Source organism: Acomys russatus, chromosome X (assembly GCF_903995435.1).
Source record: "Acomys russatus chromosome X, mAcoRus1.1, whole genome shotgun sequence".
Taxonomy (NCBI): domain Eukaryota; kingdom Metazoa; phylum Chordata; class Mammalia; order Rodentia; family Muridae; genus Acomys; species Acomys russatus.
The window spans coordinates 55455791-55481079 of record NC_067169.1 but is presented as its reverse complement, the minus strand read 5'-3'; the positions used below and the strand labels follow the sequence as shown (position 1 = coordinate 55481079).

The window sequence follows — 25289 nt, the reverse complement described above, 5'->3', positions numbered from 1 at the left end:
AGACAGCATGGTAATCTAAGGAGATGCGACCTACATTGTTCTTTTGTTTTGCAACACAAAAATGACTATTCTATGTATGTTGAGACACAGCTATAGGAACACTCTGGCATCATACTCTGGATTTGGGTAGGGAGTGCAACACTAAGGAGGAGAGATTAAGGAAAGGGAGATTTGACATAGTCATTAACCATTATGTAACACCCTCTCTCATAAATATGGCCATAGCTTCCAACAGCTAAAAATGTAGAGTTCCTGGCACATAACAAATCCACCGAAACTTGTGTACTAAGAGACATACCCAAACTCTAATATGGCTTCTAGATGCATAGTTTCACGTCTCTAGGGTTGAGCTTAGTTCTCCATTAAAATCACTTCCTGCCCTGAGGCCTACTGCCACCTGGGACAGACAAGTGAGACCTACACACCTCAACCCCTGCCTGCTGGATCCCTCTAGGCAAGCCCAGCAGTAGTGATATATGCCATGTCCTCTGTGCGCTCCATCACTCAGACTACAGCCCTACCTGCATTCCCAGAGACCTGTGCCATCAGGGACCACCAAATGAGAACCCTCTCCCCACAATTCTCAGCCTGCCTTATCCTCCTGGCAAACCAAGCAGCAGTGAGCCAGTGGCCACTGAGTAGAGACTTGTTCAGTTTCCGTGAGTTGGTAGGCTTTCTGTTGTTTCTATTGTTGATGAGGTCCAACTTTAGTCCATGGTGGTCTGATAGAATACAGGGAGTTATTTCAATTTTCTTGTATCTGTTGAAATTTGCTTTGTATTCAAGTATATGGTCAATTTTGGAGAAGGTTCTCTGAGGTACTGAGAAGAAGGTCTATTCTTTTGTGTTTGGGTGAAATGTTCTGTACGTATCTGTTTGGTTCATTTGATTTATCATGTCTCTTAGTTATTTCATTATTTCTCTGTTTATTTCTGTCTGGATGGCCTGTCCAGTGGTGAGAGAAGGGTGTTGAAGTCTTCCATTATTTTGTTTTGTTTTTTGAGACAGGGTTTCACTTACGAGAAACCATGGGAAGAGGTAAAAGGACAGGGGAGATGAGAGCCCATTGTGTTCAGTTTCTTTTAATCCCAAGTCTGCCATTATCTGAGATTAAAACAACAGTTAGTGTAGGGCAACTGCCTAATCATGTTGAGATTCTCTTAGTGGAATGCAATGTTTTGCTTGCATGAGAGGGAATGTACTTCATTGTGATTCTGAAATCACACAATGTACTGTAACTCAATTTCCAATGTATTTTTGTTACAAATTTTCTGGAAAAAAGGTGAAACATTAACGGGTGTTAATACACAAAAATATATAAAGCCACATTATAATCTTCTCTTTTTTTGATTTTATATTTCCATTTGTACTTCCTTAATTCTTCACAGTGAAATAACAGTCATTCTAGTGAAGAAATAAACAAGGACGTACTGTGATGATACCATTTCTTTTCAGGAGTGAAGAAAGAATTTAACGTTCTAAGTGTGGAGTTACTACCACTCTCGAGGTAGTGAGTGGATCCTGGGAGAACGGAGCTGGTAAATGAGGCAGTCTAAAGTCTCCCGCAATAGCCAACATGAGTAAAGTTCTCATGAGTTCAAGCTGTATACAATCACAAGGGCAAGCCACACATGGAAAAAAAAACACATTTTTCCACAGAAGCATATAAAGGATAGTTTAATTGACTAACTGCAGCAAGCAATAATGAGTAATCTGAAGTAAACTCACTCCTATCCACTACACCTGGAAGGGACACAAAAAAACACATTCCAAGAACAGTTCTATGATTTGGAGAAACAGGTCACAAGGTTCTTTCTTGTCTTATTTTCTTTGAGTGTTCTCATAAGCTCTCAGAATTCTCCTCATACAACTCCATTTGAGGACCATATTCTGACATGGGTTAGGTTGAGAGATAACTTCTTATGCTGTGGATGAGGATGTGCACAAATTGTCTCATCATGGAAGACCTTTAGCAGACAAATGGCATTTTGAAGGCATGTGAATAATCTGTCTAATACATTTCCCAGAGACTTTGTTTCTTTATCTCACAATAATCAGTGATAGAACAAACTAGATGTGTGGGCAGATATGAACATGAAAGGGAGGTTAGCTAATTGTAACCATCACAGTGCTGCAAGACTGGTAAACTGTACCAAACTAAGGCTTGTCCTCAGAAGGGAGGAACAGTGCCCTCAACTACAGAAACATTCACTGCATTTCACAGGGCCCAGATGCCATTTTACCTCAAACAAAATTAAAGGAAATGACATAAATGGGTACAAAAGATTTCGTGATCCTATGAGTAAAGAGAGTATATGTTTGGGGCAGCTAAGAAGGTCCTAGAAACCTACAAAAAGACCATCATGATGGGTGGATCAGGGCCCGGGGGGGTGGTCTGCTCAAACTATTGCACTAACCAAGGACAATTCCAGTAGTAAACATCGAACCCCTACTCTGATCTACCCAATGGACAGGACATTCTCCACAGTTATGTGGAGAGTGGGGACTGACTTTGACATGAACTCTGGTGCTCCATATTTGACCACCTCCCCTTGGTGGGGAGGCCTGGTGGCACTCAAAAAAGAATAAGCAGGCTGCCAAGATGAGACTTGGTAGCCTATGACTATATAGTGGGGGAGGAGGTCCCCCTCGGTCACAGACCTAGGGGAGGGGAATAGGGTGAAAGCGGGAGGGAAGGAGGAGCGGGAGGATACAAGTGATGGGATGGCAATTGAGTTGTAATTTGAATAAATTAATAAAATTGAAAAAACCACACATACACAAAAATAAAATTAATTAATTAATTAAAAAAAGAAAAGTGATCCAAAATATCTACTGGGTATGATCAACATATTACTTTCCCAGTCAAAACAAAACCAGTTCATAAAGATTGAGAGAATGGGCTGTTTCTGCAAATACGCAGGGTTCAATCTACAAGAAATGTGAGAATCACTAAAACTTGAGGCAAGCAAAGGTCAAAAAATATAAATCTACTAATTGTCTGAGAACTAATTTAAAATAATTTTCTTAAAGCTCAATGAGCTAAGAGAACAGGTAGTGAGTGCATCAAAGGAAAGCATTAAAATGATATGAACAAAATATGAATATCAATACATAGAAGTGATAAAAAAGAAAAATTGTGAAGTTAAAACATACAACTAAAATGAAAACTCCACTACACAGGTGCTATAATAGACTTGATATTGAAGAATAAACAATCAAGAAACTCGGTCAATTCAGCTGAAAATATCAAGTCAAAAGATCAAAAAGAAAATAAGATGAATTGTAGTGGGGTATATCTGAGGGACTTTAACTGAAAATTTATCAGCCAACCATATTATGCATTGTGGTAGTGAATATTAAGGAGATAAGAGATAGTGAGGGACAGAAAGCCTATGTAGTTGTTTGAATGAAAATATCCTCCATAGGCCCATATGTTTGAATACTTGGTGCCCTGGTTGGTAAAAACTGTTTAAGATGGGTTAGGAGGTGTGTCATTGAGAGTGGGCTTTGAGGTTTCAAAAGTCCATACCATTCCTAATTAGCTGTCTTTTTTTCTCTCTCCATGCCTCCTGCTTGTGGGTCAGATATAAGTTCTCCAGATCTGTTCTAGTTCCATGTCTGCTTGCCTGACTATGCCATGATGAAATTGTAAACTAAACAAGCCCCCAATAAAGTGTTTTCTTTTATTAGTTGCCTGGGTAATGGTGCGTTACCATAGCAATAGAGAAACAACTAAGACAGAAATCGGTACCAGGAATGGGGTATTGCTGTGATAGACCTGACTATGCTGTAGGGGACACTGGACTAGAAAAGCACTTGATCAAGGTAAGCAGGTCTTAACAAGCCACCCAAGTAGGAGCATGGAGGACAGTAGTGTTGAGAGAAATGTGGACTATGAAGGTGCAGCTCAAGAGGTTTTAGAGGTAAACAATATCAGCAATTATGCTAGAGCAATTATTGTGATATTTTCGCAAAGAATATGGCTACTTCCTGCCCTCGTCCTAAAGTTTTGCCTGAGGCAAAATTGAAAAATAATGGATTACTTTCTTTCACTCAGGAGATTTCAAGACAGCCTAATATTGACTCTGGTGCATGGTTAGTAAACATTCCTATTATGCAAGTCTACAACAAAAAAGCAAAAACAGAACAAAGAGAACCACAAAATGTATAGTTTGAGAAGAAGAGCACCAGGAAAGTTAATGCTGGATCTAAGGCTTGAGTTGAAAAAGATGGGAGAGGCCAGATGCAAAATGGAATAAAGGGAATGGTAACTTCAAGGCTAGACCCCACTCTTCAACTTCTAGAAGGAAAAGGCCTGAGAACTTTTCTGCTAAAATGAAGCAACAAACCAAAGTTCATGCAAATGTAATTCAAGCAGGGGGCCAGGCCTGATCCCAAGTATGCAAAGAAACTTGGCAGCATTGGCCATGTGATTCTGGCTTAAGAGTCATAAAGGATACATGAGAGAAGGGGGCTGTGGAATCTTTTTTTCACAGTTAAGGCGAGCTGCTGAGGTCTGGCATGTGAAAGAGAAGTGAATCCCTGCATAGAAGCTCTAAGATAGATGCCATTGCATGAAGCTGTGAAAATGAAGCCTGTATTACATTGGAGATCCAGAATGTTGGACATGCCAGAACCATGGGATATCTGTCAGGGAGAGCTGCATGAAGGGAATAGAACCAGCCCAAGAGAGAAAAGTATGTTACAGCCAGCAAAGTTGGAAGGGCAAAGCTGTCTTAAGCCTTTTGATTACCAGACATGGAGCTACAGGATTTACAGTTACCCTGCTGAGTTTTGGTTTTGTTTTGGTCCAGTATTTCCTCCTGTGCCACAGTTCCTCCCTTTTGGAATGGTAATGTAAGTTCTGTGCCTTTGGAGGTTGGAAATATATAATTTGTGTTTTGATTTTACAGGAAGTTATAATTTAGAGATTGGGGACTCTAGGTGAGAGAAGCATGGGAGAATGGGGAAATAAAAGGATCCAGAGGGTCCTAGAAACCTACAAGAAGAACATTATGATAGGCAGATCTGGGCCCTGGGGTCCTGCTCAAACTAAGGCACCAGCCAAGGACAATACATGCAGTAAACTTTAAACCCCTACACAGATCTAGCCAATGGACAGGACATTCTCCACAGTTGAGTGGAGAGTGGGGTATGACTTTCACACGAACTCTGGTGCCTCATATTTGACCATGTCCCCTGGAGGGGGAGACCTGGTGGCACTCAGAGGAAGGATAGCAGGCTACCAAGAAGAGACTTGATACCCTATGAGCATATACAGGGGGAGGAGGTCCCCCTCAGTTACAGTCATAGGGGAGGGGAGTAAGGGGAAAATGGGAGGGAGGGAGGAATGGGAGGATACAAGGGATGGGATAACCATTGAGATATAATATGAATAAATTAATAAAATATATTTAAAAAAATTAAGAGATTGCCTTGAGTCTCAGAAGAGACCTTGGACTTTGGACTTTTAAATGATTCTGAGACTGAAAGACTACAGGAACTTTTGAATTTAGACTAAGTGTGTTTGCATAGGCCATAAAGCTATAGGGACCACAGAGTACAATGTGGTGTTATGGATAAAAATGGCTCCCACAAGCTCATATGTTTGAGTATGGTGTATAGTTAGTGAAACTCTTTGGAAAGAATTAAGAGATGTGGCCTTGTTGGAGGAGGTGAGTCATAGAAGGTGGACTTTGCTGCTTCAAAAGCCCACTCCATGCCCAACTAGCTCTGTCTGCCTCATGCCTGTGGGTCAAGATATAAGACATCTGCCGCCATGCTTGCCTTCTTGCCTGCTGCCATGATCCCTGCCATGGGGGCCAAGGACTCTCACCCTCTGAAACAGTAAACATCAAATGAGTGTTTTCTGTATAAGTCTCCTTGATCATGGTTTCTTATCACAACAATATAAAAATAGCTAAAGCAGACTATTTAAGGAAATACTATCTGTAAGCCTCCTAAAACTGAGGCAAGAAGCTAACACCTGTCATCATGAACCCTAAAGAGTTCCAAAGTAACTGAATTTGAAGTCTGCACAGGAGCACTCTATTACTTGCTGAGAGTTACAGATAGCAAGGAGAGAATTTTGAAAGCAAGACGAGAGTGAAATGATATATTCAAAGTGTGGAAAAGCGAGCATGTGGTTGGGAGCAGTGGTGCGTGCCTATAATCCTACTCCTTGGGAGGTTGAGGGCCTTCTGCAAGAGCAGCAAGTGCTGTTAACTGTTAATCCATCTCTCCAGGCCTCCTCCTCCCTCTCTCCTCCTTTTTTTTTTTTTTTGAGCCAGTTTGCAGGCTGTTTTGGATTATTAAGAATCTAACAGATAAAGGTAAAACATGATAAAGGAAAAGGTCCCAGGTATATCAAAGCACAGGACCTCGTTTTAACAGCAATATAAACAGTTCATATACAGTGACAAGAAGTCAGATGGTGTATGTGCTCACACATAGAGGCCAGTGTGAAGATTTTTAAACATTTTGTAAAGTTTCCTTACTTCCACATTCTAGGTATCATCAACTAATATTTTTGCTATTCCAGTAGGAGGTGCAGTTGTGTGGAGACAGGGCTAGAAGTAAACTGTGATGGACATGAAGGAGTGGAACTGGGGAAGTGCACTGTGTTGTAGCTGAAGACAGATATCCTATTTCTGACAATTCTAGGTTAAGGAGATGCAGCTATGGAAATAACATTGGTGGAGTCCATGTGCGTTTGTGTATATGTGTAGTCGCAGGATGGAATGGAGAAATAACTGGTGCCTGTTGTCCCTGTCCAACTGCAAGGAAAAGAATCATATTCTGTTGGAAACCTAGATATTGGCTCTACAGGAAAGAAAATGTGCCCTCACTGCTTTTCTCACCTTGAGGCATGTGATGTAGGATGAGATAGGGTACATATTGAGAACTGAAGGGTTGCATTAGTTACTTCTCTCATTGATGTGATCAAATACTAAAGGGAGAGAGGTGTTATTTTGGCTTACATTTCAATGGAAAAGAGTCTGTCTTGGCAAGGAAGCCACTGGCCATTGTAGCAGAGCAGGAAGTGGCTGGTCCCACCATGAGAATGCAGAGTAACCGTTTCGCTGCGTGCTTTCAGTTTAGGCCCATAGACCAAGAAATACAGCCACCTAATCAAAACGAGTCTTCCCTCCTCCGATAAAGCTTTCTGAACCCTCAGTCAGTTCAAGGGGCTTGCTTCCTAAGTTATTCTAGATCCTGGTAAGGTGATAAACAATATCAACTATCATGGAGGCCCTAGTGAACCACCTGCCTTCATCTAAGAACATGTCCCTCTCTAAAGCTAATAGTTCTGCAACATATAGTTCAGTAAGCCTTGGTGCCAGTGACTGAAGCAATTTCCTATTCTGACTGGTTTCTGGTTTCTATGGCATGAGTCCAAGATCTCCTCTCTTCTTATGTAAATAAGTGGTGAGTCTATGAATATAGAAATGAGCTTTAAAGGGTGACAGATATGCTCTCGAGGACCTATAAAAAGAAGTGATAAATGTATTCTCTCTGACTTTAGCAATATTAGTTTTCTTAACCCATGAACATGAGTAGTCTTTCCATTCTCTCAGGCACTCTTCAATTTCTTGCATTAGAATTTTGTGATATTCACTGTAGAACTCTCTTATTGCTTTAGTTCAATTATACCTATGTATTTTTGTAATTATTCTGAATAGTAGTTCTTTCATGTTACCTTCTCATCAGTCTCATCACTCGGAGTGAAATGCTACCAAATTGTGCTTCTTGATTTTGTATGCTTAAACTTTACTAGATTCATTTATCTATTTTAATAGTCTTTTAGCAGAGACTTTGGGTTTTTTTTACATGTAGACTCTTGTCATCTACAAACAAGGATAATTTGACATACTCACTTCCTACTCACATGTCCTTTCTTTCTTTCTTTTGTCTAATTCCTCTGGCTAAGACTTTCAGATTCATGTTAAATGAGAGGTATGAAAGTGGATGTCCTCTATTGTTCATGATCATTCAATATGCTGTTGGCTGAGAATTTATTTATAAAGCCTTCATTATGTTCCTTCTATACATAATTTGTTCAGAGTTCTTCACAAAAGAATGCTGAATTTTATTGAATGTTTTTCTGCATTTATAAAACTTATCATTTGACTTTTGTCCTTTGTGTTGTTAATGTGATACATTACATTTTTATTTACTTATACTTACAGCTCTAATAAATCCCACTTATTCATGATGAATGATTTTTTAATATGCTACTTGGTTCAATCTGCTAGTATTTTATAGGGATTTTTAGTATATAAATTGCCTATAATTTTATTTCTTTCCTGTGTAATTTTCTGGTTTCACTATCAAGATAATTCTGGCCTCATAGATTCAGCTTTGAAGAAGTCCCTCTTTCAATTTTCGCTATAATTTGAGAATTAATATTATTCCTTAAATTTTTAATTATTTCTTTCATTTTTGAGATTACAATATCACCTCCCTTTCCTTCATTCAAACTTTCCCATATAATCCTTTTTCAAATTCAGAATCTCTTTTTTCTTTAATCGTTATCACACACATATACATATATATATTTCTAAATACATAAATACAATCTTTTCAGTCTGTTAGTTACACATATGATTTTGGAGCTGACCATTTGGTACTGGATAACTAATTGGTGGGCTTTTTTCTGGAGAAGACTATTTCTCCCACTCTCAGCATTCACTAGTTTCCTGTAATTTTTGGGTAGGGCTGAAGGATTTGGGGATTTTCCCCATCCACTTTAGTATATCTATTGTTGTTACCTTTGTCAAGCTCACGTTAGGCAGTAAAGTTGGTGAGACTCTATGGGTGCAGCTTCTGATATTCCTAGTAGGCACAGTCTGCTACCTCTTCTGCAATGTTTCCTGACCCTTAGGTGCAGGAGTTGTATTCTAGATGAATCCATTGGAACTGGGTTCACAACTTTGCATTTTGATTGGTTGTGATTTTCTTTAATGGTCTCTGTCTGTTGAAAAGATGAAGGGTGGGACTACACTTATCTGTGGGTGTAAATACAAATATTGAGACTGTAGGTAAGGATTATACTATTTAGTATAGTGGTGGTTGTAGGTTCTCCTCCAAGATCTGTGACTTTACTAGCCCTGGGTAGTTGGCTATATTTCTAGTATCAAGCCATAATTTCTTGTTGAGCAGGTCTTAAGAAAATTAGAGAACTGTTGGTTACCACTAAAGATATCCATGCTACTACTACACTATTAGGGCTATGATGCTATGCTAGTCATCGTTGTGTTTCATAGGCATCATATCTGGGTAGGACTGCTGGTTGTTTCCTTCCTTTGGAAGCTTGCGTGATGCCTTCGGATATCATGAAATTATTCCTTAGGGAGGAGGCTTTCATGTCAGTTCTTGCTCAGTGGTCTCTAGGCCCTGAATCTGAAGTGCATGGTATCTACAGAGATAGGTTTATCTTCCACATCTGGCAGGCAGCCAAGGGGCAATAGCAATAGTCTGTGATGTTTGGGGAGTCTCTTGGACAATGTTGGCCAACGATTCAAACAAGGGTTTCTTGTGTGTGGTGTCGGGGGTTTTGTCAGATGCTCTTCAGCTCTTAGAGGGAATATTGTCATCATACATGGAGGATTTTCACTTAAGCTACATATGTATATTTATTTTTACAGAAAATGTATGTATTATAATGTTTTGAGTAGATAGTTAATGGTATAATTCCTTTTGATTTTTCAAGACATTCTTACTGTTATTTTACCACCTCTCTTGTCCTTTTTGTAGTTATTTCCCTCCCCCTTCCTGGTTCGACATTCCTTGCCCACTCTCCCCCATTATAGCACTGTCCCATGCCTTACATTTTTGATCCAACTCAACATAGAATTTACACAATCTGGCCCTTTTTTTCTTTTTTCTTTTTTATTAATTTATTCTTGTTACATCTCAATGATTATCCCATCCCTTGTATCCTCCCATCCCCCCCCCCCCATTTTCCCATTATTCCCCTCCCCTATGACTGTTCCTGAGGGGGATTACCTCCCCCTGTATATTTTCATAGGGTATCAAGTCTCTTCTTGGCAACCTGCTGTCCTTCCTCTGAGTGCCACCAGGTCTGCACAAAACTCAAATCCAAGTGGATTAAAGACCTCAACATAAAACCAGAGACACTAAGTCACTTAGAGGAAAAAGTGGGGAAGAGCCTGGAACATATTGGCACAGGAGACAACTTCCTGAACAGAACACCAACGGCCCAGGCCTTAATGTCAACCATTAATAAATGGGACCTCATGAGGCTGAGAAGCTTCTGTAAGGCAGGAGACATGGTCAAGAGAACAAAGCGACAGCCTACAGACTGGCCCTTTTTTTAAGTTGAGAAGTCTGTTTCTGATTCATCAGCACCACACTTCTTATTGGTTTGTTTAGAGTCTATGACTTCATGGTTTAGTGTCAGTAGGTGATCTGTGTCCTGAACTTTATCTAAGTTTTGTAAATTTTTGGAATATAGTCATAATAATAAGTACTGATCTTTTGGATTTCTGTGTAAATTTTTTTTAATTACTTTTATTTATATTGAACCCAATTTTTCTTAGACTAAAAGTTTATCAATTTCATCTTTTTACATAAATACTTTGTTTTATTGATCTATTGTATGTATAGTCTCTATTTCATTTTTAAAAGTCTTTATTGTTAATTTATAATCCTGGAGTTATATTAGATAATAATATTTATAGTTTCAATGTATTAAGGCACTTATTACTAAGTATAAATTTATGTTTAGATACTTTATTGTATATATAATACAGAGAAGCTAAATATATCTGTGCATGGTACTAAAATGTTATTTTCCACACTAACAATCTTAACATAAAGAAAAATATATCTCTAGGAATTGTGAAATGGTGTTTTCGCAAACCAATATCTTATAGAATGCTGACAAATGACACCTCACAATTGCTCACATTCTCATTTTTCCTAGAAATTAAAATCACTAAGAGCTAAAAATTCTAACCAGTATGTAAAAATTAACTACTAGGAATAATAAAGGTAAAGGAACAAAACCTCTATATACAATTATTATAAAGAAAATAAGATTGTATGCTGGTAAGGAAATATAGACAAGAAATGAAAATGTTTTTCTTAAAGAAAAGGTATAATTTTTAATTAAGATCTAACCAAAAAAAAAAAAAAAAAAAAAACCAGAAATGAAAAAATTAGGTGAAACTAAGTAGATATAGAAAGTTATAAAAGGTTTACAGAAGGAGAATTTCATGTGGTATGAATCCGATAATGCACTGGTGTAAAGCAGACTTTAATTTGGTTTTCTTGAATTACTTGTCTGCTCGTTAAAGTAATTGTGAAAGGTTTTTCTTTAAAAAAAAAACTTGCCTAGCTCCTTTCGCTGCCCAATGCTGGCCGCCCTCGGGGGCAACTCCCCTCCTAGCACCAAAGACATCAAGAAGACTCTAGACAGTGTGGGCATTGAGGCGAATGATGACCAGCTCAACAAGGTTATCAGTGAGCTGAATGGAAAAACCATTGAGGATGTCATTGCTCAGGGTGTCGGCAAGCTCGCCAGTGTGCCTGCTGGTGGGGCTATAGCTGTTTCTGCTGTGCCTGGCTCAGCAGCTCCTGCTGCCCGTTCTGCCCCTACTGCAGGGGACAGGAAAGATGAGAAGAAGGAGGAGTTCGAAGAGTCAGATGATGACATGGGATTTGGCTTGTTTGATTAAATTCTTGCTCCTCTGCAAATAAAACCTTTCCATGTATTAAACAAACAAACAAACAAACAAAAAACAAAACAAAAAAAACAAACAAACAAAAAAAACCACCTGCCTAGGAAAGTAAACTTCTGTGCTTTATCAAAATAATAGGAACCTATATTTCTTATTTTTAAACAAGATGAGAAATTTTAAGTCTTGTTTTATTTTCATTTGGCATTTTTGCTTTCCAAAAATCAAACCTTACATGAGTCTTTGTGATCTGAAAGTGACCCTGAGATTTTGAGGCTGCTCCCAAAGATCTCAGATTGATTCTTTCACCTTGTGAAAAAGACAAATATATGCATCAAAAGCAGTCCCAATTTGAAAAAAAAGAAAACCTAGTCTATCCTCCTTGGCCCTCTAGTCTAAGGCATGCCTCTGCTCCCCACCCTTCAGGTCCAGCCTCCTAATTTTAGTAGAAGGTGCCTGTGTCTGGCAGAGCTGGTGTGAGACAAGATAATAATTCCTTGACACTCAAAACTAAAAGCTGTTTTCTCTCTTTGTCCAATGCTATGTAATGCAAACCCAGATGATTTCCTTCATGCCAGAGGTTTTGCAGAGACATAAACCAGACAGAATTATAGACAACAGAATACTTCAGGAATGGAATCAGATGCATGCTTTCTCATGCGACTTCAATGTTGGAAAAGGGAATCATGTGAGATTTCTGAGTGCTTGTGTGAAAACTCAAAAAAGGAAAATAAGATTTTTGACCTCAGTTTTTTCAAAAACATAGAATTTTTCTTTAATTACGTGTTCATGCCCCTCCCAGGTGTAGTGAATAGGAGTGAGTTACTTCAGGTGTTGTTATTCATATACCTCTATGGAAAAACATATTTTGGGATTTTTTTTTTTTGATACATGTGGATTGTCCTTGGGATTGAACACCTGACTCAGGTGACTCTTCTCTACCCTCACAGTATGAATTGTCTGATGCTCTTATAAAGTTGGCGGCTATTGCATGAGACTTTAGTCCATCTCATTTACTAGCTCCATCCTACCTCCAGAGTGGTAAACACTTAAAATCAGAATAACCTCGTTATAGTTAGAATAAACTTTAAATTAGTGTTCCTTTTTAATTTTCTTATCTGGCTGCTCCCTTATCAAACCTCGTCTTTAAAAAAAATTTTTTTTTGTGTTTACCCTCTCCATTTGTCCACATGCTCATCTAAGAAGACTCAACTTCGTCCAGCTTTGGAGAATAACTTCTTAGAAACAGTAAAGTAGTTAATTACAAGAGAACAGTTTCCCAAGAATCTGAAAAGTTAAAAAGAGATACTTCATATTTGTATAATAAAATGTTCATAGACATTTGTCAATACTCTGTGTATAATGCATCTAGTATAATCAATTGTAATCTCAACTACTGCTTTAAGCGTTATATATTGCCCAGAAAGAAAAATAACATTTCATTGTAAAATTAACTCATCAAATATTTTTCTTTCTTCAAAGCAGGCTCTAGATGTGTGACATGTAGTCCAGTCTGGTCTGGAACATTCAGTACCCCTGCTTCTGCCTAGTGCTAAGATGGCAGGCATGTACCTCTACGAGCGCTTTCATCATACCTATCACTTTTATGTTTAGGCTTTTTATTTTTTAGATAGGGTCCTGCTATGTAACCAGTAAGCTGGGCTGGAACTCACTATATATTCCATACTGGCCTTGGATTTGCAGTGATCCTTCTGATTCTGACGTCAAAGAACTGGGATGACAGGTATATGTCACAACACATGGTTTTTAAGTGTTTCGTTATCTACAAACAACTTCTATTTCACCCCAGGTTTTATCTAAAAATATTTGTAGTCAATTATCAGCCAGATTGTTTCATGACTACATTGCTTGCAAGCCTATAAGATTATACCAGTGGACCGAGAAAAGTTTTAGAACTCTGATGGGTAAATAGACAAGTTCATGATCAAGCAAACAAAAGAATTAATTACATAGGACTGACTGAATTGATGAATGATTCTTACAGCTTTGAAAATTTGTGGACTTTTTAATGTCTTCTTTTCTGGGTATAAGGAAGCCTTTTCATTTTCTCTTAAGTATCTATACTTATACCAGCTTAGTAGCTTATACTTTTGTAAATATCAATGAAATATTTATCTTTTCTCTGCACCTGGCCCTTCCAAATTTTAGAAACTCATACTGAATATTCTTATTTGCATTGCAATATAATTATTTGGGAAAGTTCAATAAGACTCTATGCTTCTTATAACATGATATAATTAAAAATGCTATACACCCAGTATTTTTATTAGAATGTCAGATTTAAAGAATTAAAAATGACTTTATGGACTCAATGCTTACCAACCCCACTTAGGAAAATAGCCCTGGTTTGCAGGGAGCGCAGTTGTACAGAAAAGTAAAGAAGATAAAATTAACTGGCAGAACCAAAAAATATACATCATAGAAACCTTAGAGAGAGAGAGAGAGAGAGAGAGAGAGAGAGAGAGAGAGAGAGAGAGAGAGAGAGAGAGAGAGACTCAAACCAAAGCTTTTGCTAATGAAGTCCATTAGCGAATGCTTGGCTTGGAGCTCTAACCTTGAGAGGCTTTTAAAAGTCTAGTCTGATATTACTTATAAAACGTTCCAGGAAAGCAAATGGAAAAGGCCTCTGGGGCCAATTGCCATTCTTTCTGCATATATATACTTATTTAGATCAAATCTGTTATGATCACATTTACTTTCTGTTTACATTTATTTCTTGTTTAATGCTTTGGTCATCTTTGATTAAGAGAGCAGAGTAATTGTAGTGAAAATTTTATGTCTCATTAGAAAACTCTAGCACTTCTCATTAGCTCTCAGTTCTGCTTTCCTCCACTTTTTGATTGCAGCTCTACAAACCAGCATTTTCAGTTTCCCCTTTCTCCTGGCTTGGCATTAGTCAACCTCTTTACCTGGAAGCTAAAATTGCATGAGTTAATATAAACTTCAGAGAAACACAGCAATAGATGCTATCTCATAATTTAGGAAGGGCATACAACACTGAGTCTTATCACCAAACATATCCAAGCTACAATTTGAGAAATGACTCTGCCTTACTGTGTCACCTAAACAGTCACCGTCTCATCTGGACTGCCTGCATCCTCTTCCTCTGTGGCCTGTCAAGGCTGCCCTGCCAGGGGGAAGTGATGAACGAGAGGGCATTAGAGTCCATGTCAGAAGCAGCCCCTACTCCCCTATATTATGGGACCCAGAAGGAGACTGTGCTGCCTATCAACTCTATTGTCAGATGACTGGGGAGGAGGGCTCCCCTTTCTGAGGACTAGGCGAGATGGGAAGGAGGATAGGAATGGGAGAAGATGAGGGATGGGGCTAAAACAGGATTTATAGTGAAATTAAATTAAAACTAAGAAATTAAAAATAAAACAATTAAATGTAAACAGATTAAATTTTGTTTAATTAAAACAAATAAAATATTAAAACATTTTAAAAAGAACTGTAAACAAAACGTTTCTGCTCTTAATAAAAGATATTTAGAGGTCAAGTCTAAGCACCCCTCTGGAATAAAACAGGTTTCCATTATTAATCTTGTTTAAAGTTAATATTTGCTGTCCCACACATGAAATACCTGACTTCTCCTACAAATGATTTTTTTTGTCGTACTGGGGACTGACCTCAAGGCCTCACACATGCCAGGCAAGTGTGTGTATGTGTGTGTGTGTGTGTGTGTATGAGTGGATGCCCTGGCACTAAAGTTACAGGCAGATGTGAGCTGCTGGGTGTGGGTTCTGTGAACCACATCCGAGTCCTCTAAAAGAGCAGAACAGAATCTTCCCTGCCCAGCTGTCTAGTAAGCACAAGGGCCAGGAACCTTATTAGGAACTTGGGATGCCTCATGGGCACAGCAGGTTCAGGAACACTGGGAATGTGGGCAAACTCAGACATAGATCCGTAACAGTTTGCCCCCCCCAAACACACACACACTCACACACGTACACGCGCACACTTATACACACACACACACACACACACACACACACACACACACACACACACACAGTTCCTGTGCCCTCCTTCTTCTGCATGAGAAGCAGGTCTATACAAGGAGAGGTCACGCTCAGAGGTGTGATGTTGGTTCCTATCAAGGAGTCCAGATACATCGTCCAAACTCAGGCACTCAGACTTAACAGCAGCAAACGCCACCTGTAACTCCAGCTGTCTCATTCTTCACCCCTGGCAAAGCACACAGAGGACAAGATGAAGTCAGGGGTCAGGTCCTGCGCTGTTCAGCTGTCCCCTCTCTCCAGCTAGGAGCCTGCGTGTCCAAAATCCAGGATTCTTGCTCAGCCATCCAAGTTTGCAGACCCATAATCAGTTGTGAGTGTGAGTGTCCAGACCCATAATGGCTTAATCTGCCCAGTGGCCTGTTGCTATGGCAATTCTGCAAGAGCTTTATTCAACAAATGAAATGAAAGGCAGCAGGAAACTTGGGGTGCTTAGGCGCATGGGAAAGGGGGTCCATTATAATTTGAATGTCTTAATTGCACTAATTGATACACATGTGATTTAAGAGGCACAAACACAGACCAGAGCAATGGGGGGGGGCATGTTTGGGACCAGCAGTTTGGAAAAGGCCCATTTCTTTGGAGAAAACACCACGCAGTAATGCAGAAGGTAAGGGACATGCCAAGAAATTAGGACTGGGGCCGAACGGGGTGACTGCCTCTCTCTGTCTTGCTGAATGTCCCTTAACACTGGGGACTCCACTGGCTCCTTGGGGCCTGTTGAGAGGGAGGCATTCAGAATGGGAGCCCTCAGAACAGAACAGAACTTTCCTGACCTGGAAGCCTAGGACACAGGCCATGGACCTGACACACAGGCCCACAGCCCAGCTGCTTGGAGCCCAGGTTAGAAGAGGTTTTCAGCATTCACCAGTTATGCCCCTTGCACATCTGCCATGTTTGTGTGCTTTCAGCCAATATTTTGGACTCTATAATCAGCTTAGGTGTCTAATGGCTCAGTCATGGCTTAATTAGCCCTCATCTCTGGTTGCTATGGTGATGCAGCCAGGAGCTCTGCTCACTAAGTTAAAACAGGAGAGAACCGAGGTGGGAGGGAGACAGAAAATGAAACAGGCCAAGACTGAAGATGAGGACGTGTTGATTACACTAATTGACAACCTTTGGTGATGAGAAGCCCATAAGCACAGGCCACAGGGTCAGGCCCAGGAGCCTGGAGTCTTACCTGGGCACAAAAGCGTCCAACACAAGGGAAAGGATCCATAAGGCACTTCCAAGAGGAAGGCCAGAGGATGACAGAGGCTCTCTGTAGCTGCCCGGGATCTCTGGCATGAGTTTTAGGAAGACAAGGGCATGGGGGTTGGGGGGGGGGCGAATCAAAAACCTTACCTGAGGACTCTACGACTCCTCAGTTATCAGTCATACTAGGAAACTGAGGCTCAGGAGAGAGGAGACTGGAATTAAATACATGTTGGGAAAGAAGGAAAAGCCCATGGACTTCTGGGTTCCCAACTCTGGCTCCTATCAAGCCTCCAAATGAGACCACCATGGCCTTGTCCCTCATTTCACGTAGTCCCGAAGCCCAGAGAGAAGAAGAGGCCTGGCCAACACAGCTTTCCTTGCTCTCACTGTAGACCCAGGCCTTGGCACATGGCGCTATGTGAGCACGGAAGGATCCCTGGATTTTATAGACAGTCTGCATGACTTGACAGGCAGGATGAGAGGTTTCCCAGGGACTTTGTGTTCTAGAAGGAGATAATGGGCATTCCAAGGGAGGTGACAAAGCCAAAAGAAGGGAGGAAGAGCCTCCTTCCTGCTTACTCCTGGGAGTTCCTTGTGAACTAGCTCCTTCCTGAGTAGTGTCTGGAAATGATTTTCAGAGAGTTCCCTGGGACGCCTTGCCTGGAGACACATGGTGCTCATTTGCAGGATTCTCATAGCTTCTTGGCAGTGTGCTGCAGGGCAAAAGGAGATGTCCCAGTGAGGGAACCACATCTCCAACACTGGACTTCCGGCTCCCGGCAAGGCTGGGAGTGGGCCCAGGGTCTCACGATGAGGTCATCTGGGCTGTGTGTATCCATAGGGTGCACAGTGGCAGTTAAAGCACTCCCCACCTGCCCACCCTTCTCAAGCAAACTTCTCTGGGGAGCATGCTCCTGCCTAGGTGTCAGGGGACAGGCTGGGAGCAAGGCACACTGCGCATTCTCCCAGGGACCAGGCTCCCTGCCCCTGACCACGGATGAAAGCTGCATGACTCTAAACCAGAATGCTTTTCTTTGTGTGTGTATTCTGTTTAATCGGCTTTAGAAGCACAGGTTTCCTTCTAGCATGTTCATACATGCTTTGCTTTGTTTGACTCTCCCCTGGACTTGTACAGTGAGGACAGGAACATCCATGACTCATTTCCCCAGCTGGGGCCCCTTTGTCCCCAATATTCCTGCATTTCACTTTAACATCTCATGTTAAACTGTCCTCCCCACCTCTCCATCAAAGTCTATTTTCATTTTAATGTTGAGACAGGGACTCACCTAGTCCAAGCTGGCCCTGAATTCCTTGTATAGCCAATGATGGCTGTCAAGTCCTGATCCTCCTGCGTCCACTTCCCATGTTCTGGGATTACAGGTATGAGCCCCACACCCTGATCCCAAAGGCTCTGAAAGAATACCAGGAGAGAAGGGTGGCTGTGTTCCAAAGCAGCACAGAATGCGTTAAACCAGCAGTGAGGAGAAATAGCGTAACACACAGGCTACTGTGGAGAGAGGGACGGTTACAGGATGGCTTCAACACTGACCTGTGAATTTTGGAGTTTCTGGACTCTTAAGAGGTGGTTCTGAGGAGCCTTTCTGAGTGGCCCAGGGGAATGTTGTAGGGAAGAAGAGGCATGACTCAGGAAGCATCCAACACAGCAGCCCAAGTGGGAGATAGCACAGCATCTCCACCACGGCAGTATAAGTGGGAGCTGGCAGAGCATTTCCACCATGGCAGCCTAAGTAGGAAACGGCAGAGCACGTTCACCATGGCAGTCCAATAGGGAAATGGCTGAGCATCTCTACCTCAGCAGCGCAAGTAAGAGATAGCAGAGCATCTCCATCATGGCAGCCACGAGGGAGATGTCAGAGCATGTCCCACATGGCAGCCAAAGTGTGAGATGGCAGAGCAATTCCACCACAGCAACCCAAGTAGGAGATGGCAGAGTACCTCTACCTCAGCAGCCCAAGTGTGTAACACCTGAGCATGTCTACTATGGCAGCCCAAGTGTGAGATGGCAGAGCATGTCGAACTTGGCAGCACATGTGGAAGATGGCAGAGCATGGCAGAGAATATCTAAAACAGCAGCCCAAGTGGAAGATGGTAGAGCATGTCCACCACAGCAGCCCACGTGGGAGATGGCAGAGCATCTCCGGCATGGCAGTCCAAGAAGGAGATGGCAGAGCATGTCCATCTCGGCAGCCCAAGAGGGAGATGGCTGAGCATGTCCATCACGGCAGCCCCTGTGGTCGATAGCGGAGCATCTCCACCACTGCAGCCCACGTGAGAGATGGCAGAGCATCTCCACGATGGCAGCCCAAATGGAAGATGGCAGAGCATCTCCATGACAGCAGCCCAAGTGGGAGACTGCAGAGCACGTCCACCACTTCAGTCCAATTGGGAAATGGCTGAGTATTTTCACCTCGGCAGCCCAAGTAGGAGATGGCAAAGCATCTCCATCACGGCACGCCATGTGGGAGATGGCAGAGCATCTCCACTAGGGCAGCCCCAGTGGGAAATGGTAGAGCATCTCCACCACGGCAGCCCAAGAGGGAGATGACAGAGCATCTCCACCAAGGCAGCCCAAGTGGGAGATGGCAGAGCATGTCGATCACGGCAGCTCACGTGGGAGATGGCTGAACATCGCCACCAGAGCAGCCAAAGAGAGAGATTGCAGAACATCTCCACCATGGCAGCCCACGTGGGAGATGGCAGAGCATCGCCACCACAGCAGCCAAAGAGAGAGATTGCAGAAAATCTCCACCATGGCAGCCCACGTGGGAGATGGCAGAGCATCTCCACTACAGCAGCCCTAGTGAGAGATGCCAGAGCATCTCCACGATGGCAGCCCAAGTGGGAGACGGCAGAGCATGTCGATCACGGCAGCTCACATGGGAGATGGCTGAGCATCTCCACCTCGGCAGCCCCAGTAGAAGATGGCAGAGTATCTCCATCATGGCAGGCCATGTGTGAGATGTCAGAGCATGTCCAACGCAACAGCCCAAGAGTGAGACGGCAGAGCAGTTCCAACATGGCAGCCCAAGTAGGAAATGGCAGAGTATGTCCACCACGGCAGCCCAAGTGTGAGATGGCAGAGCATGTCCACCTTGGCAGCCGACGTGGAAGATGACAGAGTATCTCCACCACGACAGTCCCAGTGGGAGATAGCAGAACATCTCCACAACCGCAGACCAAGTGGGAGATGGCAGAGCATCTCCACAACCACAGACCAAGTGGGAGATGGCAGAGCATCTCCATGACAGCAGCCCAAGTGGGAGATAGCAGAGCACATCCACCACTGCAGCCCAATTGGGGAATGGCTGAGCATCTCCACCTCGGCAGCCCACGTAGGAGATGGCAGAGCATGTCCACCACGGTAGCCCAAGTGTGAGATTGCAGAGCACATCCACCACTTCAGCCCAATTGGGAAATGGCTGAGTATTTCCACCTCGGCAGCCCAAGTAGGAGATGGCAGAGCATCTTCATCACCGCACGCCATGTGGGAGATGGCAGAGCATCTCCACTAGGGCAGCCCCAGTGGGAAATGGTAGAGCATCTCCACCACGGCAGCCCAAGAGGGAGATGACAGAGCATCTCCACCAAGGCAGCCCAAGTAGGAGATGGCAGAGCATGTCGATCACGGCAGCTCACGTGGGAGATGGCTGAGCATTGCCACCAGGGCAGCCAAAGAGGGAGATTGCAGAACATCTCCACCATGGCAGCCCACGTGGGAGATGGCAGAGCATCTCCACGATGGAAGCCCAAGTGAGAGATGCCAGAGCACATCCACCACTGCAGCCCATTTGGGAAATGGCTGAGCATCTCCACCTCGGCAGCCCAAGTAGGAGATAGCAGAGCATGTCCACGACGGGAACCCAAGTAGGAGATAGCAGAGCATGTTCACCACGGCAGCCCAAATGGGAGATGGCAGAGCATCTCCACCATGGCAGCCCAAGAGGGAGATGGCAGAGCATCTCCACCAACGCAGCCCAATTGGAAGATGGCAGAGGATGTCGATCACGGCAGCCCAAGTGGGAGATGGCAGAGCATGTCCACCATGGCAGCCCAAGTGGGAGATGGCAGATCATGTCCACCAAGGAGCGCTCATGTGGGATGGAAGAGCATGTCGACCACGGGAGCCCCAGTGGGAGATGGCAGAGCATGTCCACCACGGCCGTCCAAGTTAGAGATAGCAGAGCATCTCCACCATGGCAGCCCACGTAAGAGATGGCAGAGCATCTCCACTAGGACAGCTCCAGTGGGAAGTGGCAGAGCATCTCCACCACGGCAGCCCAAGAGGGAGATGACAGAGCATCTCCACCAAGGCAGCCCAAGTTTGAGATGGCAGAGCATGTCCACCATGGCAGCCCAAGTTTGAGATGGCAGAGCATGTCCAACTTCGCATCCCATGTGGGAAATGGGAGAGTATCTCCACCATGGCAGCCCATGTGGGAGATGGCAGAGCATGTCCATCCCAGCAGCCCATGTGGGAGATGGTAGAGCATCTCCACCATGGCAGCCCAAGTTTGAGATGGCAGAGTATGTCCAACTTGGCAGCCCATGTGGGAAATGGCAGAGTATCTCCAGCATAGCAGGCCAAGTGGGAGATGGCAGAGCAGAAGCCCAAGTGGATGCCTGGAGTCTGTTTGAGGCTAGTGATACAGCGAACAGCGAACAGGGAAATGCACGTAAAGGAAGAGAGCATGGAGGGGAAGAGGGAGAGGGTTGGACAGACAATGAGAAGGAGTAAATGATGGAGAAGCAGTTGAGAGTGTTGAGAGGAGTCAGTCAGTCCTTCCATGTGGGTTTAAGAGATGCCAGACAAGGTTGAGACATCGCTCCTTTTGTACAGTGCTTCCTCTGTGGGACTGAGGAGCCGAACTCAGCCTCCAGCACCCAAATAAAGGCTGGACTTGGTGAATGCACCTCTGACCCCTCCCCTGGCAGAAGCAGGCTCAGAGGGACCTCTGGGGCTCACTAGGCAGCTGTGTCACAGAACTGGAAAGGTCCAAGTTCAGTGAGAGACCTGCTGTCAAACAATAACTGTAGGGTGACTGGGGAAGAGACCAGAGCACTCACACAGGAATGACACAGGCCCACAAAGAAGAAGAGAAGTGTGCCGCTGGTGGTGGTGGTGGGGAACCTACAGTACTGTCTATACCCAGTGTTTGTACAGTGTTATCCATTTGGTCACTGGTGTCCACCCAGAGTTGCTCTTGGGTGAATAACAAAGGTACCTGCTGAGAGAGGAGGATGATGCCCCAGCTGTGGCCCTGTTTGCCAGTTGCTTAGGCCACTGGCTAGAGATGCCCTCCCCTGGCCCCCTTGAGCACAGCTGAATAGCCTTGACCTTCACTACCTCAAAGAATCACACAGTTGCATCCTGTCATATGGGAGGAACTTCCACGACCAGTGACAGGACATCCTCTTCTCCCTAATTCACCCAGGGAAGACATCGACAGGGTCAATGCCACACTGGACTATCACCACATATATTTTCAGGTGGGCGTGTGAAGGATGGGCCCCTGGTCCTTTAAAATCCAAAGTGAAAAGACTCAGGCAGGTCCCTGTCCCAGCACGGTGTCTGTGGCAGCCTGCCTCTTTCCAGAGAGCCTTCGGCTGTCCACCATACGGGCCTTGGGAGCACTGCCTCCCTCCTAGATCCCTCAGTGTAACACTTTTTCTTTTTTATTTAAGTAATTTATTCAGATTACATCTCAATTGTTATCCTCTCACTTGTGTCTTCCCGTCCCCTTCCCTCCCTTCCCTCCTTGTAATCTTGTGCAGTGTATTTTCCTATAAAGGACAGTCCCTAGCACAGGTTTTCCTTTTGTCACCTGACTGGCCCCTAAGAAGTCCTGGGGGAACCTTTCCCACAGATCCACAGGCGTGTGCTCCATCAGCTGCAAGAATGAGGTGGCCAGTGGATAGCCTGTGCTCTGCAGAGAGTCCAGAGGATCACCCCCAGACTAGGGGAGAGCCTGGTGAAAGAGCACAAGCCCCTCCTCTGTCACCTAGAGGAACTGCACTTCCATTTGCGATCTGCACATCTCCCAGGAAATTGCAGTTGAAAGCAGCATCTGCTGTGGGGGTGACAGGGCCTGCGAGCACATCATTACCGAGAGGCTGAGTGTGGGAGTAGGGCTCCTGACCCAGGCCTGCCTCTGTAGAAAGCCAGGATCTGTTTGTTAGGGAGAACTCTCGCTGCATCCTGCAACAGAGGGCAATGATGATGCACTATGGAGAAAGCCAGGGAAAGCGGTTCTGTGAGGTTCACAGACACAGCTACCAAAGGATTGCTGTTGGAGAGGCATCTGCACGTGCACAGAGACAATGTGTCCCTGGGGGCGAGCACACCTTTATCTGCTCTCCTACAATTACGCTTTGGATGCCTGTGAGCTGGCTCTGGTCTTTTCAATTACATCCTCTCTCCTGCCCCCGTCCCTCTGCTGCCAGTTCCTCAAGGCATTGGCTCCTTGAACATTTTGCTCTGCAACAGAAATCTTGGTTTTTACAAACATCCAAGATTCAAATGAACATAAAAAAAAAAGGATGCAGGTAGTATTTTGCATTCTTGTAAAACCAAATAATAGTCCAGAAAATGTTCACACCTTGGAAATTAAAAGCACATTTAAAACTGCAGTTGGGTTCCATAGAAAACCACTGACTAAGCACATTCCATGACATATGTGATGAAAATTAAAAGTATTGAATAAGGTATTTAGGACAGTTCCATATAATTGAAAAATGCAATTTTATTTTCAAAATTATGGAATATATATGTAATAATCAGTACAGTACTGATGTAAAAGTAAAAATTATCGCTTTAAGGAATGCAGCAGGAAATTAAGAACGAGGAAAAGCCCTTGTGTTCTGTTTTCATGGGACAATGAAGTTGCAGTTTTAATAATTGGGATCACAGGATTTCTCAATGATTTTGTATATGATGCTTTGAAAATTAGACTGCACTCTTTTTTTGGGTTATCTTGTTGAGGTGCAGCTCATGTGTCCATAAGTTAGATACAATCCCACTTAAAGAGCTTAGAGATGAACTATTGTGTCTAAATGGAAAAATTAACAATAAAGAATAAAAGATAGCCAGTGGCATGTGGTCTGAAGTTTTACAACGTGTGTGATGGCTAGCATTTACTGTCAATATGTCATGGTCTAGATCTTGCTAGGAGATCAGCCTTTCAGGGACACCTATGAGGGATTTTCTTAATTAGGTTAATTGAGGTGAGAGGAGCTGGCCACTGTAGACAGAGCCATTCCATGTCCTATACTGAATAAAAAGAAACAAATGTGAACACAAGCATCCATTGCTCTTTGTTTTCCTAAATGTAGATGCAATGTGGCTAGCTAGCTAACCCCTTGCTGCTGATACTGTGCCCTCCCTGCCTGTTGCCACCTCTTTCCTGCCATGATAGACTGGATCCCTCTGGAACTGTAAGCTAAAATAAACCCCCTCCCTTTAAGTTGCTTTTGCCAGGGTGTTTTATCACAACAAGGGTGAGTAACTAAGACTTTATGGTTATGGTGGGAGTGTCCCATCTCTAAGAAACTGAATGTTCTTACTCTTTGTTAGAGTCTGGGAGGCAGAAGTATTTTCTACTTTCCTTGATATATCTGCCAAGCCCTGGTTCTGCTCTTCAAGGTCTCTTGTACACATGGCTCAGAATAGCTAGAGAACAAAAGCTGGTATGCAAAAAGAGATCACTCTAAGGGCGTCTTTAGGTGTTGGTGCTCTAAGCATCGAGCTCCACTCTCACCCCACCTGAAGACATGGCAAGGCACCACAGCTGCTAGCTTCCACCCTTGCACTGCTTCTTCCTTGATGCTCATTTTATTTGACACGAGTCAAGTGTTTGAGGATAGAGAAGAGAACGTGTGTCCATATTCATAATGTGATAACATTGCCTTAAATACTGGATGTAGATTGTTGCATGTTTGAGTATTGCTGTGTGAATATTGGTACCATGCCAGTAAGGCTATAACTTTTATTCAGGAGTCTGAAATGGGTGGAGTATTAATATGGGATGCTTCGCCTATACTGTGTCAAATCTCATTGCTCCCCTTTTATAGTAATTGAACTTATTTCATAAATTTCCTCTGTTGGCTTTTAAAATATAGTTCATATATGCTTAAGTGCAGAGCAGTTTCTTGTCAACTCAACACAAGCTAGAGTCATATGGAATGAGGGAACCTCATCTGAGAACATGTTTCTAACAAATTGGCCTGTTGGCACATCTATGGGGGCATTTTTAAATGATTGCTGTTGGAAGACCCAGGTTACTGTGGGCAGCCTCAGTCCTGGGCAGCCAATCTTGTCTTGTGTAAGAAG

The 25289-nt window shown here is 43.2% G+C and overlaps 1 protein-coding gene across 1 annotated transcript; it reads left to right on the top strand.

Moving 5' to 3' along the window:
* The first annotated feature begins 11381 nt into the window (after nucleotides 1–11381).
* Nucleotides 11382–11705, top strand: LOC127185873 (60S acidic ribosomal protein P2-like). Its single transcript, XM_051142464.1, has one exon. It carries the CDS (start codon nucleotides 11382–11384, stop codon nucleotides 11703–11705), a length of 324 nt encoding a protein of 107 aa, XP_050998421.1.
* Nucleotides 11706–25289: the final 13584 nt, after the last annotated feature.